The 22,658-nt window shown below is 38.8% G+C and overlaps 1 protein-coding gene across 12 annotated transcripts in view; it reads left to right on the forward strand.

Annotated features, from left to right (window-relative positions):
- LOC129780459 (uncharacterized) overlaps positions 1–22,658 on the forward strand; it is a 116,326-nt gene that overhangs the window by 59,723 nt on the left and 33,945 nt on the right. For all 12 annotated transcript variants that reach the window (XM_055788769.1, XM_055788768.1, XM_055788757.1 and 9 more), the window contains 3 exons: positions 410–1,714; positions 14,891–15,011; positions 19,257–19,423. In XM_055788769.1, the coding sequence (XP_055644744.1) occupies positions 410–1,714; positions 14,891–15,011; positions 19,257–19,423 (1,593 nt within the window). The remainder of the gene's footprint in view (positions 1–409; positions 1,715–14,890; positions 15,012–19,256; positions 19,424–22,658) is intronic.

The raw sequence follows: 22,658 nt of genomic DNA on the forward strand, positions 1-22,658 counted from the left end.
TCTCCATAGGTTATAACCAAGATATAGCTGAACGGAGCAAAGCAGCGCAAAAAACTGCCAGTAGAGCACGCTTTTAAACAGTAGTTACAATCATCCGTTTTGTTTTCTGCTCCATTTCTCGTGAGAACCATTGACGAGGCGAAATCGTGTCACGGTGGGGTGACAGGCCCAAAATCATGGAGACATTGGTGTTGAAATTTCGATGCGCGGCAGCTCCCCCGTCGATAACAATTGAGCAAAAAAAGAAGAAGAGAGGAAAAGAGAGTGAGCTTACAAAAAGAAACACCGTCAATGGTTCGTGTCATCTTTTCGAAATAAAATCACACATTTGCTTTCATGCATAGTTAGAGCACTCTGAGATAGCAATGGCCATAGTCATACTGATGCATTATCCCCTTTCTATCCGAAGGCAATTCGGCCAAAGTCGTAGCAACGATTAGTGTTCAACGTGCCCTTCCGAAACACGAAGGCCGCTATAAGTGTAATTCATTGGACACAAACTCTTTCATGCTGGAAGTCCATCGGAACTCGTCTTCCAGAGCCAGTGGCACCAGCGGTAGCAGTGGTGGGAGTGGCGCTGGCAGTCACGAAAGCACCGGTCGGAAGATGGTGGAACCAATGCTGGACAAATTGGACGAGCCTCTTGTTGGACCACAGCTTCTGGTGACCATGAAACCAACATTGATTACCTCAATAGCAGAATCACACTATCCGCTTTCTACCGCTGGCTCGTTAATGCCCTTCAATGAACACAGCGTTGTACAGGATATGGACCAAAGGCAGCAACAACATTCCCAGCATCACCACCATCACCATCCACCGGTGAACAATAAATCTGGTAAATCCGACGACAAACAAAAGTTCCAGCATGCTTTCAAAGCAGACTCGGTTCGATTCATGAATAAAAATCAGGAACAAATGGAAAAAGAAACCCAAACCCATCCGAACGCTGGAGGGGACCCGTACGAAAACGACCAACTGCTCGGCGGTAAAGTTAATAAGGCTACCGACGAAGATGAATATCCCAGTACAGCGGAGAGTCACAGCAGAAATATCAGCAACAACAATGGCAGGGATAACGGTAATGAAGATGCTGTTGAAAATAAGCGTAATGAGCAGCGAACCGTTGTTGACGCCTTGGATAATACGGGCCGCGCTGCTCATGGCGTCATTCCTCCGATACGGGAAGAAGAAAATGCCGAGAATGATGATGACGATGAAAGCCCAATCACAGCGGATGATAGCGTTCAAGAGCTTGAAAACGACGGTAACGATAATGAGAAAATCGTCCCGTACGAAGATGATTCTATTTTCATTGAAAGCAGAGGCTCGATCGAGGACAGTATCGATACACTGATACACAACAAAAGCGAGATTAATGGCGTTATCCGAGTTGAAAGTGACGAGGATCCCTATCACCGCCAACGAATGGACTTGAGAGAGCTTGAACGACTTCGAGAGGAGAAAGCAGTACTCGTTGCCGAGGTTCCAACTGCCAGCACTTCTACGACGGCTCTGATGATCGTGCACAATACTACCCTGCTAGTGACCACAACAACTGCGGTGATGACCACTCCAGCAAGTACAACCGCGAAGCATGTGGAACCGGTACACGGCCATGGTAGTGAAGGACAGCAACATCACCATCATCACCACCACGATCGTGAACATCAGGAGAAACAACACCAACAGCAGCAGCACTCGACGACTGCGGGTGAGGATCGTTCAATCTTTTGATTCTGTTACTAGCTAGAGCTCAAAGAACAATTGTAAAAGCGCAATCGCGTGCAGATCGAACATTGGTTTGATTCTTTTTTTTTGTTTTGGTTCCTGTAGTTATAAACACAATAGCTCGCGTTTTTTGCTTAGGTTCGAAGCCGTGGTCCAATATTTCTAGAATTTGGTATTTTAACGACTATTTGCCTTGATTTTTACATCTTTTCGTTTTCCCCTTCATTTCGGCTCCGCATTTTCGCTAATTTTCATTACTCTTGACAAACGACATATTTGCCTTTTGTTCGATTTCATTTCCGCTGTTGTATTTTGATTCGTAATCTCTCGCTTTCATTTTCATTGGGCTAAGTTTATCTTCAAGTTGTTCTAGCGATAGCATAATTGGGTTTGTGGTGTTTCTGCTAGAATAGGTACGATTTCTTCCAGTGTTTCAGCAATCATTTTGGAGGGTGAAAGATTATGGAATTGGCAAAAATCAAGGCTGCTCGAGAAACTGCTAGGATTCGATTCGATTGTGTCAACTCGTAATAATACAACAATTCCATGAAAAAAAAAATGCATGAAAAATTGTCCTGCTGATGTTCAAATCTCGCATATTTATACCTTTTCCAAAAATTTTAAACGCGCTTAGCCTTTCAATTATTCCATGCCAAACCGGTTCTCAGATTTTCCTTAAATATAGTAGTTTTGTATCGCAAAAGTTATGAATTAAAAAAAAGTCATTTTTGAAAAAAGGGAAAAGTTGATTTTTCGGAGCACCAAAAATGAAATTGGCACCCTAATGAAAAATGGAAAAATATGGGTCAAATATTTTGCGATAAAGAACAAAACCACCAATTTCCAAAATCTGAGAACCATTATATCGGTTTGATATGGAATGGTTGTTATAGGATGCATAATGCACACTTAGGGTGGTTGAAAACTTTTTTAACTTTTAAATTTTCTAAACAGAATTACGATTTCTCAAATGAAAAATAATGTTATTTTAGTAGACATTTCTGAAGAAAAATATATGACACCTTTTTTTTTGTATCCCATTTATTTATTTTTGGCTCATTAGCATTTTATCTGTAACAGAGCCGAATTTTAATTGTGTACATTTTTTTTTGTAAAAATAGTTAAATAGTTTTATTTGTCAAATTTAATTTTACAACATTTTGGTTTGCTCATCAATTCGTTAAGCTTCTACATCTAAATGAAAATTTAATTCAGCTACATCAATTATACCGTTATATCTATTGACGAAGCAGATATAGTTACTAAAAAGTTTTAAAATTCTCACTTTACACGATTTGTTCATTCCTGCTAAAGCAGGTTTAGCCAAGTCCTCGAAATCGAGCCTCCTCCATCCACCTAAGATGCCTGAGATCCTCTGTTGTTATACCGTCCAAGCCGGTCTAACGCGAACACAAGTGCAAAATTTGTGAATGAGTGTTTCTACAGTTCGGTTGTCGCAGTTTAAACAAATCTCGTTGTCTACTCGTCGCATCACGAATAACAATTTACGAAGCTCAATTTTCTCGTTCACGAGCAAGTATAGATTTGTCCGCTGTGCTGAACTAAGCTGCCTCGACGAAATATTTCGCCACGTACGCCGCCAGTTTATTGCTGGGCTATTTCGTTCCACTCTTGGTATTTCGGTTTGATTCACAAAATGCTGATGGATATGATCAGCGGTGGGGTTTTGTCGGATTTGGTGGGGAATTTGGGATATATGTGAAAGGATTAATTTTAGGTCGGGAAGGTCTATTGGGATTCGTGGTCGAGGATTTGTTTGGGAAAGAAGGGAATTATAAAAAGGAAGGGATTCGATTTCTTGTAGATGACGGTTGATTGCAAGCGATTTAGTCTTCAGCGCTGGTAGTTGGAGCTTCAGACCTCCATTTTCCTTACTGTGCGTAAGTTATATCATCGGGACACGAGCAACTGTGCCTCTCCAGAGAAAATTTCCCATCGTTTGTGTTATTTTCGCCATATGTACTCCCAAAGGTGGTATGATGGACGCAAGATACCATAGGTTAGAAGTACTAAACGTATTAAGCATGATCACCTTTTGATGCAGCGTCAGCGTGTGCAGAGATTGCAGCCACATTTGTTGGGAAAATTTTCCCACCAACGTATTCCAGTTCAACATTGTCATTGAATGAATCGAGTTTGTGGAGGTGACACCCAAAATTTTGACCACTTCAGCTGTATACAGCCACTGAGTGTTTATAGTTCCGTCTTCGCTAACCCCAACATCAACAGCGATCGTTTTCCGCAAATTCAATTTGGCGCCGGAAGTTCTCTCGAAGCGAGAAAACAACCCATTCATCGTTTCAATTTTGCTCGTAGATGTGACGATCACACTGATGTCATCCGCATATGCCACCAGTAAATCGTCGCCGCACACCCGTTCGAGCCTGTAGACTAGCGGATGAAGATACAGTACGAAGAGGTGCATTGATAACGGGTCCTCCTGTCGTACTGATCTTCGTATCTCGAAAGAACGAGAGAGATGACCGTTGATCAACAGCCGAGAAGTGGATCGACTGGCGATGCGCGAGAGTATAGCAATGAGATCATGGTTAAAACCGAGCGCACGCATGGTCTCGAAGAGGAAAGAGTGCCGAACCCGATCGAACGCATGATCGAGATTAAAACTAATCAGTTTTCCGGCACGACGATTATGACGGAGACTCGCTATCCGATCCTTCAAAGCAAGAGTGGCTTGGAAGATGTTGTGCTCTGAGTTCGAGCATTTCTGCCCATCGCTTAGCACGTGGTGTTCTCTCATCACTCGTTCCAATCTGGATTTGAGGATCCGAGACAAGAACTTGTAGTCGTTTAGTAGTGTAATGGGACGATATGATCGAACCGTATGGTCGCCGCCTCTCTTTTTATTTTTGGTTTAGCGAACAAGATCCACCATTCAACCCATGAGTCATAATTTCTGCGTTGACTGGTCCAGTACTGCCACTTGTACTGGAATTCCGCAATATTTTTGTCGGTCAGAAGATATGGTCTGAGAGACAAAAAGCCACGGCCATGCTCTGAACCAAGATGGGGGAGGCAAAGTCGGAGTGTCAGTGCCTTGTGATCCGTGAATGAGCAAACATGGGCGTATGCTACTCGCAAATGGTCGCGCAAACCACTGCTGACATAAATGCGGTCTAGACGCGACTGAGCGTTGCGACAGACGTATGTGAAGCCATTATCACGAGGGCACAGTTTCTCCCATACGTCATGCAGCTGTAATTGTTAGACGACTGCTTTGAGAGCGGGACTCGCATTCGGGCTGCTTGAATCGCAGGTTCGAAGCACGCAGTTGAAATCGCCAGCTAAGATTACATGCGGTGTGTGATGACGAAGATAGTAGGGAAGCGTTCCGTGAAAAAAGTTCTCCCGAACGGCGCGTTGCGAAGAGCCGGAGGGAGCGTAAATATTGCAGATCGTCGTGTCTTGCACTCGTAGCGCGATCAGTCGGCTGTCCAGACTTCTCTCGACATGAGTCACCTGTATATGTTCCTTCAAAGCGATAGCCGTTCCTCTTCTCGTGTGGTCTACATTAGAGAAAACGACGTAGCCGGGCAAGGAGAGCTGTTCGTTTTCCACTTCTTGCAGACACACGATATCTAGACTTTGACTGTTGATGAAGCTTCGTAGCGCATTTAGTTTCGTGGGGTTCGTAATAGTGGCGATGTTGATAGACGAGATGTTGCACGACGTGAGAGCCATTCAAATGAGCATTACCTCAATCCTATCGTCGTCTGTGTCCTCCCGGCGGGGTTTTTTACCAGCCGGTCGTCCTCGGTTCTGTTTGCTGCTTATGGATGTGGTAGAATCGTCAGTTTCATTACCATTGCTGCTCTTACTTTGCGATCGTAGCGACGGCTTTTTGAAGAAATCGTCGACTGCCATGACAGCCTGTGGTGGCGCTAGTAAAGACGATGAGGCTTTGTTTCGTTGCGTTTGAGCTACAGGCTGGCTGCTTGTATTCGCTCTCGACCCCATGACGGTTTCGGGCTGGCTATTTTTGAGCGTTTTCGAACCTGACGGATCATCTTGGTTCGTGGTTTTCGGTAGTTCTGGGAAATCTTTCGATGATGTTAGTGGTGGAGCGGCGGACTTATGATCGAGTAGCTTCGTGTCTCTTAGTCTCGCCCCAGCTGATTTTCTGAGTTTTTGACCGGTCGTTGGCCTGTTAACCTTTCCCGATTGCTTCGTCACGTTTGCGTAACTCTTCTGGTATAGAAGTTTCGTATTTTGAGCACATGATATGCCTGTGTGCGCTTGTTCTTTGCAGTGGCGGCAGGATTGCAGCTGCCCCTTGTACACAATAAACGCCTGTTCTCCGTCGATAGTGACCCACGAGTCGATGTTCTGCTTCACTAGCATTCGAGCAGACCAAATGCCGAGTGGTATGCCTTCGGCCTCGGTGTTTTCGCTCCACGACACTTCGCGGATCGAGATTACTTCACCGAATTGCGTTAGGAAATTGACGATCTTTTTTTCCGATACATCTTCGGGAAGGTCGTGAACACGCACTTCAACACTACCATCTTCCAATGTGATTCGAAGTTTGTGTTTTTTCCCCTCACTCTCCACTTCATGCTTCCCGTCATGTTCGTCGACGATTTTGTGTGCAAGCGCCAAGTCACTGACCCTTACGAACGCACAGCCTTCACCTCTGTGACATTGAAGTCGTTTGATGTCTTCTCTTTTTAAACCGAGAACCGATGTACAAAAACCAAAAAGTTTCTCAACTGACGGCTTCACGACGAGTTGAGAGTAATCGATTTTAAATGTGTTTTCTCGCCTCATCGCGGAACACTTATCGCGCGACGCGGCACAGTAAAATAAAGAAACCTTCGACGGTGGATGCTTTACTTTGTGATAAGCGCAATCGATAAAATACGTCTGCACATCTCAAAAGCTGAGCGAGTTATATGTCACATGGTTATCATATCTATAATTAGCACATTACACAGTTGCCATTTGCCAGTGTTCCTTCTATACCATTGCATATGGTACATCTACACAGTAGCCATTTAGGCGTAAGAGTATTCTTTCTGTTCTTCCATTATCCAGTTAGACCACCGGACAGCGGAGACAGTTGATTGATCATATTTGAGTTATTTATAGAACAGCAGCCCGATGTGTCTTGCAGAGCAGAGCAGTTGTATGGACGAATCGATCTTATTTCGACCGTGGATCGATCTCCATCGCTGATGATTGTTGTGTGGACGTAGTTATTCTGTAACAACACAAAGATGATCAATGAGGGCCTGAGTTTTGAACTCACGATCGATCGCTTACTAAGCGAAACGTGTAACCAATGTGGCTACGGAGACCCCCATGACACCTTATATGTCTAAAAAGTTATAACTGTTTTACATAAAATATGAAAACTCAAAAACATTATTTTAGTTTTTGGAATATATTTGGCTCTTCATTTGGTGTAACTAAATCATGGAAACGCATGTGGCAAAACAAACTCAAAGTTGTAAAAAAGTTCGAACTTTCCAAGGTTGCGATAACTTGCCTGATGTTAGATTTTGGAGGCAGTCCATGTTCTAGATTTTTAGCGTTATGTAATATGTGCACGAAACCTTTTTTGCACCTAAAAAATCGGAAATCGGTTTCGCAAATTTTCGAAAATTGAGCGTGTTGCCAGAACCACATTCATATCATTTTTAGTAGATCATCGAATTATGGAATATGTGTTATTAGGTGTACAAGGTGTACAAATAAGACTACGTTTTTTTGGATAAAAGTGATATTCGTTTGAAACACATAATTCACTGCTACTTCATTCGAATTATGCTCCATCAGAAGCCACAAACTTGGCTCATCTCTCAGATAAAAGAAGGATTTATCACTGGTATAAGCCTGGTTGTTTTGCAGCGATCGAGCTATCAACCCAATTTTTAATTTTCATGAGATCGGAACTACTCTTCAGAATTGACCGACAAGATGGACCAGAACAAATAGTAATCTGAGGGAGCATTGTCTGAAGAATATGACGGGGAGAGGTAACACCTCCCAGTTCACGCTTTTTCTAGATAATTCTTGACAAATTCATGGACATTGTGGTGGTCTGACGTTGTTTTTCTGTGAAATTATCTTGTCTAGACACTCCTGCTCCGATCGTTTTCCTCCAGAACTCTGCTCAAACGTATTACTTGTAGTCGGTCTCGTTTACCAGTGATAGTTTCAGACCGTAGGTCAAGGACAGTTGTGTATTGAAAAATTTCCAATGGTTTTCCATGTTATTTATCATATAAATCGAAATCATTCCTTCTGAATCGTTCAAACCACTTTTCACATGCTTACCGATGAACATATTCTTTATAAGTGTTTCGACAAGTGAACGATGACCATCAGCTGTATTTTTATTTTTTTTTGAAAAAAATACAACAATGAAACATTCCAATGCAAAAAAAAAACAATATTAGTTGTTCACCCTTTAATTATATGATCTGTACCATGTTCTGAAAATGGAATACACTGGATTCATTTTACGTGATTTTTATACGAATTTTTTGCGCGGGTTTCTTTAAATTACGCGATTTGTTATATGAGAAGAATATAACCAACATAAGACACGATGTGTTCACCCATAACCCAACAATACGAGTATGTTCGCTATAGAATAGTTCAGCAAATGACGATTATTGATCTCTGAGGTCAGTTTGAAATTCAAAATGGCGACTTCCGGTTGACTGAACCGCACTGATTAATCGTAAATGGGGTTAGACCAGCGGTATCGATCTCTGGTCATTCAATTTAAAACCCGGAAATGACCATGAGACCTCATAACGATCGTATTTTTGATTCGGTTCGACCAGCGATCTTTTAGGTCATTTTGGAAAAAATGACCAAAATGACCTTTTCCAGTTAGCCAGACCGGACAGGTTATTGTTCGAGAATTGCTGAGATCCCAAATGGATACAATGGATTCTTTTTTACGTGATCATCAAAAAAAAAACCTCCGTAACGTTACGTTACGCGTCCGCAAAAAAAAATCGCATGAATAAATAGCCCAGTGTACTACAGTGTAGATTCCAGGACAGATTCTTAATCAAACCTTTATGTTGATCACAGAGCATCTATAAATTGTAATTAGAAATAATGTCCTTTCATTTTTCGAAGTACCGACAAATTTTCCTCGAAAGTCCATGGTAGAGTTCGAGGTTCTAAGAATTACTGAAGAAAACGTCTGAAACCATTTTTTTTGACTTTATATATTTTTTGACGTAGCTTCTTCTTAAATATCACTCACATCCTTAGGTGTATCAACTTGCGCCGATACCGAACAAACAACATGTCTTGTTTATTTTGATGAGTGGTACATTCAAGAATATGCCAAATTCATCATCATAAGTACTCATCAAGTGTAATAGCAATTTCGAAATAAACCATGAAAAATAATCTAATCTTCCTGGCAAAACGAAATGGTGAATGGAACCAAATCTGGCGATAAGAGATCAATGGAAATTACATACGTGATATGTGAATTTCTGTGGATTTGATGACTCATTCTCACATCTCAATAGAACTCAAATTCAGTTTAAACTCTGAAGTTTTGAACCAATTATGACATTCCATACAGAGTGATCGAACATTCTCGCTCAGTATGGGATGAAGGTAGCCCCAACGTTCATAATGGTTCAATCATGTTCTACACTGATGGGTCGAAAATGGGAATCAGAACAGGTGCTGGAGTATATGGTCCCAGAACAAAAATCTCTGTGGCTATGGGAAACTGGCAAACAGTTTTTCAGGCAGAAATAGCTGTAATGATAGAATGTCTAAATGTCTGCCTCAAAAGAAAGTATAGACATGCTAACATCTGCATATTCTCTGACAGTCAAGTGACACTTAAAGCTCTAAATGCCTTCAAGTGCTCTTCAGAAATTGTCTGGGAATGCATTTCCCTTTTACGGCAATTAAGTCAGATAATTTCGGTACAATTGTACTGAATTCCTGGCCATTGCGGTATAGAGGGCAACGAGCGAGCAGATGAACTTGCCAGGAACGGCTCAAACTCACCATTCACTGGTTTAGGTTTAGCACAAGATGATATTTGTCGCTTTGGTAATACCGAAAGCGAAACCTTGGAACATTTGCTCTGTAACTGCGGAGCTCTAACTAGACGCAGGCTTCAACACCTTGATAAAGCTATTCTGGAGCCCAAGGAAATTTGGTTTGCGTCGCCGATCAGGATTATAAATTTTATCAAACAGATTATTCCTGATTGGCACCTATCACGCTATAGCTTTCAGTCTACTCCTTCATCAATAAGTAGTAGATAAGCTTGAAGTGAAGTATAAAAAAGGGGTATACCACAATAGTTCAAAATAATGGACGCAGTGGTTCACACCCAACAGGGGAAAGTTCATTTTGTCATATGCTATTTGGTATCTTGAAATGTTATCTCAATTTGAAATCTTCATCTGCTATCCAAATCTTAAATTCGCATCTGAAAACGATTCTAAGCTCCTGAATCTAAAATTGGAATCTAGAATCTGAATCTGGAATTCGAATCTGAATTTGGAACTTGAAACTGGATCTAGATTCAGAATCTAGAATCTAGAATCAGCTTTAGAAACGGGAATCGGGAATTTGAACCTGAAATCTGAAATCTGAATCTTGATTCTGAATCTAAAATCAAAATTCAGAATCTTAATTTGGAATGTGGATCTAGAAACTGAATCTAGAATCTGTATCTAGAATCTAGAATTTGGATCTAGAATCTGAATCTAGAATTTGAGTCTAGAATCTGAATCTAGAATCTGAATCTAGAATTTGAGTCTAGAATCTGAATCTAGAATCTAGAATCTAGAATCTGAATCTAGAATCTGCATCTAGAATCTGAAACTAGATTCTAGGATCTGAAACTGGAATCTAGAATCTAGGATCTGAATCTAGAATCTGTATCAAAAATTTGAATCTAGAATTTGAATCTAGGATCTGAATCGGAATCTGAATTTAGAATCTAGAATCTAGAACAAAGAATCTAGAACCTGGAACCTAGAACGACTTTTTTCATCAAATATGATCTGACTCTCTATTACACCTTAAAATATCTGCACCTAGTTTTTATTTTTTTTTCTCGTGCATTAAAAATGGGTTTGCTTAAAAGCTTGAGCTTGGCGTATGTCACCTGAATTTATGTATTGTCATTTTCATATTAGCAGTTATTATTAATTTCTGTCATTGCTTCAATTATTTCCAAACCAAAAAGATTAAATGCTATGATTACAATTTTTGCTTGCAGCTCGACAGCTAGTTATTTTGTCATGTAATACGTGTCAGGCTCGAATGTAAAGCGCTTTTTTAATTGTACTGTAAACATTTATTCAAGAATAAAGTATTTTAGACACTTCAGTCTGTGTTTTCTTACTTACCAATGGCCCAACAATAATGCTAATTAAACTTTAATCATTACAATTTTTATATTAACATTTTTTTATTTATATTTTTTATACGCTTATATGATGTATCCATATTTTCCAGTCTCGCCTATAAGCTTTTGAGCAAACCAAAATCTTGTTTCGATCCATTCCGTTTCCAGTTTTGATTCCAAGCGAACTAATCCTGACGTTTATTTAATCACAAAATTCCAAATCTGATATTTATTCAGTCAATTAAATTTTAAAATAACATTGCATTTTACATCGAAAATACGAATGCCGCATTGGGTTCGGGTAGGGTTCATAAAGCTTTTAATTAAAATTTGGCTCCCGTTGCTACCGATGCGAACACTGAACCAGAAGTCAGTCAAACGTTCGTCGTATGAGCCTCTGGGGAATTCCCACTGCCACACACTCGGGTGAAATGTAGGTCAGCTTAACACTGTAAAGGGAAGAGTGTGGTGGGGATCAACCCTTCCCAAATTGGCTGCAAACCTCAGCCTCTCACACGAACCATGTCCCCACCACGCGAAACGGGGTTTTTGATTTAATGTATTTGCTCATTAGCATACGGTACCAAGAAAAATAGAGTCGGAATACCTACCCTTACCGGAGACGGCGTTACGTTTCGGAAGGTGTTCTGTGCCATGCACTTAGTCATTGGAACAACCTAACGCACAGTGTACTCGTTATTTGATTAAGATGATTCTGGTGTGATTAAAGACTCACAGGACCTGTTGATTCAACAGTCTGTTTCATAACAGAATGCTTTTGCTTTTCTAAATCTGAATCTAACTAGACTTTAAATTTAGAATTTGAATCCAGAATCTGAATCTAGAATCTAAATCTAGAATTTGAATATAGAATCTGAATCTAGAATCTTTCTAATTCTGATTGTCATTGAGGTAGAGAGAACACTATCGGGCATAATTAACTGAATTGACTCAAGACGACAATTTCATAGTTCTCATACTTCACCCTCTTCAGGCTGTTAATCTGTATTACTTTCATCAACTGGCTAAATTATTAATTTTAAATAGTAATACATTTTGATTGTATTTTAAGCGACAATTTCAAAAAGGCGTGATAGCCGATGCAACTCAATATTTTGTTCATATCTGGAAATTGATTTTGAACGTTTATGGATCGATCATTTTTCGATAGATCGCCGAAATATTTGAAGGAATGGAGGAAATTATGTGATTTTTGAAATAAACTATTCAACAATTGAAAATGTCAAGCAATATCTAAATAAAAATTTAGTTCTGATAGGTTCACTGCTCCCCGAGGTGAGCTGACAGAAAGGAGCTAGTAATGTAGCGGTAAGATCTTTCCTTCGTTAATGACAACTTGAAATCTTAAATTCACTCGTCTCCGATAAATATTGTTTCCTCGGCTATTTTGGTGCCTGATTCTCTCTGATTCTCTGAGATCTACAACTATGACTATATGAATTTATATAATTTAAAATTTTCTATATTTTTTTTTATATATTTTTAAAATTTTCTATATTTTTTTTATATATTTTTAATTTTTTTTCAATTCATTCGATTGAAGTGTATACAACCAATATTCTTACCGTATTGAAAATCTCAAATTTTGTGCCGAAAAACGCCATTCGCAGGAGGTTTTATTACATTTTTTTCTGAACAAAAGTGCAACCGATGGCATCTTTTGCTATGGTAGGCACTTTTTATTTATTTTTTTATGTCAATATCAATAGCTTGGAGATAAAAATTTGGAAAAGGGGGCCGTGTCGGCCACACATACAGAGTACTGGAGACTGCAACATCCCAATTATGAGAATCTTTGTAATCTAACCTCGAGCCAACCGCGAGTAATCGGTTACATATTACTAACATAAATAGTCGCAAGACAAAAATTGTCGTGAGGCTAACGCCATATGTACCTTAATAAAATATATATTTTGGAAAAAAAATTTTTCGGAAAAATTACTGGCAGTGCATATACTATGGTGTGTTGTCCAAAAATACCAAAATACTTCCATCGAAAAATCAAAATGTTTTGCTATTCTAGGAATTTGTTTTTTTTTGTCAATTTTGAGATACATTATTACTCTATTTTTTATTGAAATACATGTTTCGAGATACGTATGATTTTTCAGAGATTCAATTAAATCGATTGATGATTTCTTTATATTTGTGGATTTAAAGGTCCTGGCAGAGTAAGCATGTAAAAAGTTCCGCTAAACCCAATCAACAGTACTACGAAGCGTACCAAATGAGATATTTACGTTATTATTTTGAATCCTCAATTCAATAGCTATAGTGCACCATACCACCATATCGCCAAAAAAAAAAAACAAAATCTCGTAAAAAATCAAAAAAAAATAAATCAATTAATCTTCCATCGGAAGCGTTGTTTTGGTATTTCGAATTTTTTGCTTTTTTTAATTTTGAGATCCAGTACTGTTTGTTAAAAAAAGGCGACAGAAAAGCGTGAGAGCAGAGCAACAACTGAACTCGGAAAATTGTTTCTTTCCACTTTATGCCTCACACAAATATTGGTTTTTTGGAAAAACCTAAAACATCGGATTGAAACTGACATTACATTATTTTACTATTGAAAAATGATTATTTTCGCAAATCAAACAATTATTTGATCTTTTATTAGATCTTAACATAAAAATGATAAAAATCCGTTCGCAGAAAAATCGGGTTATTGATGTTTAAAATATTGATTAAAAACGAAATATGTTCTAAACCCCTTCCAGACAAACGTAGCCTACATCAAATTTCCGAACATTTTTCGTCTTGCCTTCATTGTCCGAACCGAAACATGGCACTTGACATTAGAATAAAAAAAACATGCAATTTTTTGCTACTTTTACTTTTCATGATTGTGAAATTTCGGTTTCCAACAATTATCAATTAGCATGTATATAAAGATTCATGTTTTCTTTGTCTAAACATCTAATTGAATTTGTTTTTTTTAATTCATTAAAACATCAGACACACAATAAGTATATTACACATTCAGATTCAGCCATCATATGATGCTCAAGGTCATAAATAACGATCGATCGATAGTAACATTCAATTCACGTTTCTAGCCCAGCACAAGTGATTAATAGTACGAATGCAAAGGTAAATTATCACGAGAAACAGAAAACGAAAAAAAATGACTGTGGTTTCCAAAGTTTGTTCTCTCGGTCGAATTTCTTCACCCACCAATAACTTCAGAAGGCAAAAATAGTCACGCTTTCAAAATCCATCAAGTGTCAATCACTTAAAACCCTTCAAACGGCAGAGTTGCTACAACATAATAGCAAAAGCAAAAAAAGTATTCAAACGTTGACGTGAGTAAAGAAAAGCCCCACGCAGACATCTGTATGAATATCATAGGGCGCGAGTACATTCAGCAGAAAACTGAAAATACTCGATGCGTGACCCTTCGAAGAGTTCGCATTTGCCCGCTATTTTAGAAATCGTGGGCTAAGGGATTAACAACCACGTATAGATCTGCATATGCGAAAATGGTTAAAGCCTACAGAAAGCCTGTCTGCTGGCTCATCAAAGACAACAGTCTTTTTTATGATGATAACTATTACATGCAAGGTCATTTTTTTTCGCTATTTAATTGAGGTAAATAATTCGTATCTTAATTTTGTTTCTCATTCCTAGAATAATTTTTGATCAGATTTCCCAGTGTATTGCATTGCTAGGTTAAACATTTCAACATTTTTTACCCTTGTGTACAACGTTTTTTTCTAACTAGCCTTTGTTTTCTCTTCTCAGTTCCAGATGTCTTACACCCAAACTACGACGATCCTAGCAATAACCTAAAGTACTACGATATTGCGAAAGCGCTGACGCTTGGTTGTAACATCACGAAGGAGGGTGATTATGAGTTAAGTTGGTAAGTATGGTTCTATGAAGGATGATGCCCAAGGTGATCACGAGTGACCAATTATGGCTGACGCTAGATGATGTGGAGAACAGAAGATAGATATTCGAATTTATTTTTATGCCTCATTGCTATTTGTTTAACAAAATATTTAAACATTATTGAAGTCTCACAGTTGTTCTTTCTGAATTATATAAAATCAAATGCATTATATAATCGTGATCACTGTAACTGGATATAGAGTTATGTCATACAATCATTTTCACGGACCATTGCTCCTTTTTGTCTTCTATATCACCATTTAACCGAGGTTCTCATGGGAGCTTCTTGGAGTGTTCATCTAGCCATGAGATTTGCACTAACATAGTAAACGTTCATTTGGCATAACCTAGTGTGCATCGAGAATAGAGTACTTCAGAGTGCCATCTCGTCAACACAGAATAACAGCGGCGAATTATAGAAGCTACATTTCTCGTTTATTGGTACTATTTCTTCCCAAGATTAGGTCGTTTCACAATATTTCGCAAATATGTTTGGTCGCTGGTTGTAGCCCAATATCTACCCACGACCACTCAATTATGGATATTGGTCGTGGAATCTGATTTTGAAATCGGAATCTGAATATGAGTCTGGAATCTGATAATCTGCAATGAATCTGTCTCAATCTATAGTAAAATTTTAGACTCCTAGTATGGAATATCATCCTGGAATCCGAATCTGGAAACTGAATCTGGTATACGTATATGGGATGTATATCTGAATTGTCATGTTGGAATCATATTTTAGAATTGGACTCTGAAATCGGAATGTGAAAATGAATCTGGAATCTGAATGTGGAGCAAAATTTAGAATTTTATTCTGGAATCTTGTTCGGGAATCTTATACTGAACTGATTTCTAGAATTTGGATCTGAAATCTTAATATGAATCTGGGATCTGAATCTGAATCTAGAGCGTAAAAGTGAAATCTTATTCTGGATTCCGTTTCTGGATTCTGATTCTGAAACCTGACCCTGAATCTGAATCTGTAATCTGCATTTGGAATTTTTATCTACAATGTATGATCAGGATCTAATTCCGGAATCTGAGTCTAAAATCTGAACATGGTTCTGGAATCCGAATCTGAAAACTGAATGTTAATCTGGACCCGAAGCCCTTTTTTGGAATGGAAGATAGAAATCGCACACAGTCGTGTAATTTGGTTCGGCCGAGACACCACATCGGTTTTCATTGAGTCTGGTACAGAAAGTTCCTGTATTTTTGCATCACATCATTTCAGTATCTGGGGTGTAGGTATAAAAATCCGAAAAACGATAGCGTTACGTTTGGGGTGCAAGGATTTGAGCGATTTGATACCTTTTTGCCAGCTGAATGCAGTTGTATGACAATCACTTCCGAAAGATAAAAGGTGTATAGTGATGTTTGTCGCCGAATCCAAATTCCTTAGCTATCCGACACTTGGTACATAGGTTAATCTGCGGTATTACATACATACCGTTAAACATGGTATAGGAGGCTTGATGACTTGTGGATATTATTTTAGGCCAAGCTCCTCAGCGTATTGATGAGGTAATGAACGGAATATCATTCTATATAATATATTCTATTCTAATAAATACCGCTTTTCGGAGGCATCAGTAAGACACACTTGAAAAATTGTGGAAAATAGATCCATGATCACAAAATTGAAGTTTTACAGTGGCCATATATTCATCCAAATTCCATAAAAACCTCTCTGAAGCTCCCTTATTTATTGGCCCAAAAACTTTTTTCAATGGCTCAAAACCGCTTTGAAAGCAAACTATTGTAATAACATAAATCCCTAAATATTGGGGAAATCACAAATACCTATAAATATGCTTGAAAATCCATCGAAGTCAAGATTGGTTGATACATGTCGTCGAAGAGCCGTTAAAGCAGTATAAGCATCATGCTCGCCCTGGCCTACCTCAGTTTCTATTTTCTACTTTTCGCCTCAGAATGCATTCTCAGAATATGTGCGAAGTAAACATACTGCAGCGCTTGTACTGATGGGCAGAAGCAATGCAGAAGAGAAATAATTAATAGGACGTACCGCGTCGGTTTTCATACCGTTATGTGGAGTTGGTTGTGTATGGTATGTAATCACACGTACAACAATGATTTTTTGCGTTATCAAATAGATAACGATTGTGGTGAAAGAAATATGTAATCGCCTCGGACCGCACTATGTCTAGCGCGAGAAGAATATTTGCGATGCACAGTGTGCGCTACGTGCATTGGCAATAAATACACAAATCTCGTGTGTTGTTCTCGCGAGAACAAGAATGAAACATGAATCACTCATCTCCAACTGTTTTTGCAAAATCACACAAACCCATCGACGTTCTTCAGGACCATTATAATTTCCGTCTAAAGAGTTATTTCAAATATTTCAATGCATTCTAGAATAATATCCGAATTAATTAAAAGCGTGCATTGATTTTTTTGTGAATTTAGGAGCGTGTTCTGATTTAATGGTGTAATGATGATGATGTTTTGAATTTTGAAGGCTTTCTCAGACTGTCAGACTTTCCAGGTTCTTTCGCATCTAGCCTTAAAAAATGAAAATTTGAAAAACTAAACTAAACACTCGGCCTTGAAAATGTCATTTGGAAGGCCTCGACAGTGCTGCCATCTGGTCACTAACAGGATGACTAATAAAGCACGAATGACTTATTGGTGACTTTATACGATTAATTTATTAATTTCCGTGAATTCGAGCATTCTTTCCGGGTTGAAATTCATGTAGAGTGTAGCTAATTTCAAGCCGGATGAGAAGTAAGTGTTTTTCAGCGGTGAGAGCTATATACTTCGGTAGAAAACTGAAAGTGAAAATTTGATCCACCACCCCACCATACACCCGATTCGGTTCGGATTTTCTGTTGCCGTTCTGTGTGTTCTTTGGAGCGTTGTTATTGGGAACGTTGGGAATATAATTTTGCTGAGAGCTACATACACGGAGATACTTAACACATTAAGGACCGCTCACGAGTTTTCCAGTGTTTCGTGGCCCATTTTACCCCTATCTAAGCCTTTGTATTTTTAATGTGAATTTAAATTGTAAGTATGGTTCATTTCTTGATTTCATCGACATAATTACATGTAATGCAATTATAAACGCATATGGAACTGTTTGTACTCTGAATTTCACCTGCGTGATAACAAAAAACCCAAGCATCGAGCTTCGATTAACATGCAAACCCAAACCGTGTGAACTGAGCCCATAATCCTCAAAGCGTTAACCGCACTTCATAATTGCACCATAGTTCGAAGAGAATACATTATTCTCAACAGCTCACATGATTTACCAGTGAAAAGAGAAGCTAATAGATTGTATGACGTTCTGCCGTTATACAGAGCATGTTGCATGCAAATTTTACCTTTGATAATTAGCACGATGGCAGGGTCTACACAGTTCTTTTCTCGAGTTCAAGTATTACAAAAATAAGTCCTATTTTTGCGTTATCCACTTATTCATTTGTGACAAAAAAAATTAAATATACTCTGTAAACTTTTTTTTTTTTATTAATCCGTTTATTTTTACAGGCTCAGTTACATAAGTTTAATGGAGCCAAACTCTTAACTATATTTCAACTAGCATATATCAACATGTTGTTTCCTTAATTATATGGTTAATGAAATAGGAAACCGATTACTCGCGGTCGACTCTGTAAACTTTTAACGCATACCATTTTATCCTAGTGCAAAAGTACCATGAAAGCTTCCAATGGCGTTTCATAAGTATTGTACACTTGAAGTGCTATGGTGACAACCAGCGAAGACTTCCAACCAACCAGCAGTTGTCAGGCAATTTACTTTCGTACTTACAGATTTCGCACCCCATTATCGTGGCTCAACCGTTCTGGGAACAAGATTCACATCTATTATGTGCTCTAGTGTTGCGTGAATTTTTAGTGCAAACTTTGCAGTTGAATGACGTCGGTGTTACGAGATTGGAACGGCTCTGACTTCTTATTGTTAACATTATCTGTATCGCCCGAAATGAAATTTGCTTTCCGCAATCGCAAAATTCTGAGATAAAGTCCTTCTATGAACGTTGAAATTCTTAGCAAATAGTTAGCGACAAGTTGACGTTGAAATTTCTGTGTGAAGTCTGAGGCTTTGCATTCCGTGCAGTTTAATTACTGCTCCAAAAGCCAACTTTCTCCCCACCACAGTGCCCCTTTTCAGCTACATCAAATAATCTCAAAAACACTTCACTATTCTTCCCTTCCAGGTCAAAAGACGGTGTCAATGTAAGCGAGATCGAATCGCTAAAGGGTCGGCTCAGAATACTGAAAGATGAGCGTAAATTCATAATCACCAAGACGCACGAAAGCGACGCCGGCTCCTACACATGTAGCGTGCGAGCACTGAATGCATCTAAAACTTTTAATGTAGTAGGTGAGTACGCGGTAGTTCCAGTGGTTGTTAGGACCCTCACTTTGTTTTGTGTTTTTGTGGTTTTTTTTTAACTTTTGTATAAAGGAATTTTCATGTAGAATGTTGTATATGTAGATGTCAAATTGATACCAAATCAAATCTGAAAACAGATCACGTATTTATGAAGAAATGTTAACCTTAATAACTAATCTTGCAACGAATTGATTTTTATCATTTTTATACCAGTAGAATTAAATGTTCTCTAAGACAATACAATACAATACAATCTCCAAGTATGTGATTGGTTTCAATTTATGAAAATTGGAAGCATTCCAATTTTTCCTTACATTCGTTCTGCCCATTTGTATTTGTGTGCTAACCCTTTCGTACCGTCAATAAGGAGTAACAGGGAACGAACGTTGCATACTTATACACTGCATACGGACACTGTGGGAAGGAGGAGATATTGTTATTTAACCCTTTGCGGTCGTATTAAATTTGAACATGAGTGGTGTCGCGCTAGTCGGAATAAAGTCGTTCTTCTTTATCTGAGATCGACGGTTTTCCTGGTTTTGAAAAAGATCCTTCACAAGAACCACCTACAAGTTGCACCATCAGTTTTCTTACATAAAATGTGATGTAGCCGTTGATTGCACGAATCTGTACACCCAGAAAAAACAAATTCTCCATCATTTGCAAGATTTTCTCATGGAACAATACGAACTTGATAACTAGTCAGCTTTATTGACACCTACCTCATTTATATTGTAACTTATAATAACCTTTGGTTTGCTAACGTTAACGGTATTGCCGTTCTCATCCTTTTTAATACTGAGTACCATTATCTGTTATTTATAGGAGTACCGCATTAATACATGAAAAAGTATAAACTGATACATGCTTGAAGTAATCATTAGGTTAGTATGGGTCTTTGCTGTGTTGACTAAGAGAAGACATACGTCCGTAAAGGGTAAAGCCTCGCCCGATGCCAACTTATTGACACGAATAAAAGCAGATCGTATGAAGTTTCTATTACACAGTCTTGCTCCTGCCAGAGAGCAGTCAACATCAAACCACAGTGAACTTTTTCGCGTTTTTAATGTCGTCTGATGGAGAGCACTTGTGCATTTTTTCCATCAGACCATCAGATATTGCTGATATTCATGCGTTGTCAAATGTATATTGAATTAGTAACCATTAGGCGGTTTTCATGTCTATGGCCGCATGTATGTCAACTGAAAAAGAGCGCCGCGATAGCTGTTACAGCTATAACACCAATAAGAACAATAATGCTGGCGATACATGCTCATTATCCTCGTGCTTTTTGTATTATTCTCATAAGAGAGAATGATTCATTTATCAACCATCTTCAGCTAATTCTACAAAACCTCGCAAACCGACGGTTTTTTTTCAGGGCCATCAAAACTCAGAATTGAATAATAATAAAATAATTTCGTAGTTCTACGTCAACGAACCGGTCGTGTTCCAGATATATCCTCGCATAATTTTTGTTTTTTTTTTAATGGATATTTTGCTTATAGTGGGGAATAAAAGTAAAACAGTAATGAAGAGCAATTCCACGCAGAATGACAGATCGATCACACAGCACATGCTTCCCGTATAAGATACTAAGTAGTTTTTTCTTATATAGCATATCATTCATTTTCAATTAGAGTTTAATTCATAGTTCTATGTAGTTCTATGTGATGCATGTCGAATTCATCATTTCTGTCAATTGTGGTCTGTAAATTGTGGGTTGCCTACCTCTCGTAATAACCAAACAGGGCCTATAGTAGATATACGAGGGCAGTCCGATGTACACCCGTGGGCGAGTGGTTAGCGTCTCACATTATCATGCCGGGTGTTCGGGTTCGATTCCCCTTCTGGCCGGGAGATTTTTCGTCAAAGAAATTTCTTTCGACTTGCACTGTGGTCACGCGTATTCTAGAGCTTGCCACTCCAGAGTATATTCAAGGCGTGTTATTTGGCTTAAGAAATCTCAACTACGTATTAATAAATGACGCTAGTTAATGCATACGTTGGGATGGCAAAAGTTCCACAGGGAACGTTAACGCAATTCAAGAAGAAGTAGGGCAGTCCGATAAGTACTTAGCCTACAAATAAAACAAAAATTTTGGAAAAGTGGCGACTTTTTTCTCAACATAGTCTCCTTTTAGCTCGATACACTTGACCCAGCGATGCTCCAACTTCTTTAATCTATCTAAAAAATACGGTTTTCTCGAGGTCTGCAAAGTAGGCCTCCGTGGCGGCGATGACCTCCTCATTCGACTCAAATTTCTGCCCGGCGAGTGACTTTTTTAAGTTTGGAAACAAAAAAATGTCGCACAGGGCCAAATCTGGAGAATACGGTGGATGGGGCAGTAGTTCGTTGTGCAATTCGACCAATTTGGCCTTGGCGACGGCGGAATTTCCTTTTTTTACATTTTTCTAAAATCCGCGGACACGCCCGCTTCCACACACGGTCAAAACAAAACTACGAGTCCGATTCGGCTGAAATTTTGACTCTAGCCGTTTTCGAGAATGCACTACACGATAAGTAATCTCTCTTGCGATACTGACACCATCGGGCATGACACCTTGATATACAGAGGCATCCAGAACCTTTTACCTTTGTTGAATTGTTGAACTAAAATTTTACTATTTGTTTGTACTTCTCTTGCACACAATGCATTTAAATATGATGATTCTCTTAGAAAACAAAATGAATTTATGTTTGTTTGCTGTTGTTCATGTTCGAGGGTCCAATATCAGAAAACATGTCACATTTTTATGGAATAGTGTTAACATTAATAACTCTTTTTGCCACGAAGCGATTTTGATGATTTGCATGCCAATCGAATCGATTGATCATCTTACAAAGCCAATAGCAATTAAGCATCATGCATCATTATACCCAAGTGGGGAAAGAGTAAGAAGCACACGCATGAAATAATACCCTTCCGTCAGTTGCTACTCTGCTACCGTGCGGGCCGGTCGCCTTAAGTCGTTTGTTTCTTAATGGATTCTCAATGCATGCTCTGTACAGATCTTGCATTGACACGCAGCGTAATAGAAGCAGAAAATAAACATTTGCAACTTGTGCTACGCACAAGCTAAAATATAAAAGTGATGCCATTTGCGATTTTCATTCATGTGAGGTCTTTGGAACCTTTGGACGCTCACTCTGCGAGCCCTCTGTAAGGGTTCTATTCAGGGTCCAACATTTTCGAAAACGAAACATGAAGATCGATTCTAC

Source organism: Toxorhynchites rutilus, chromosome 3 (assembly GCF_029784135.1).
Source record: "Toxorhynchites rutilus septentrionalis strain SRP chromosome 3, ASM2978413v1, whole genome shotgun sequence".
NCBI lineage: Eukaryota > Metazoa > Arthropoda > Insecta > Diptera > Culicidae > Toxorhynchites > Toxorhynchites rutilus.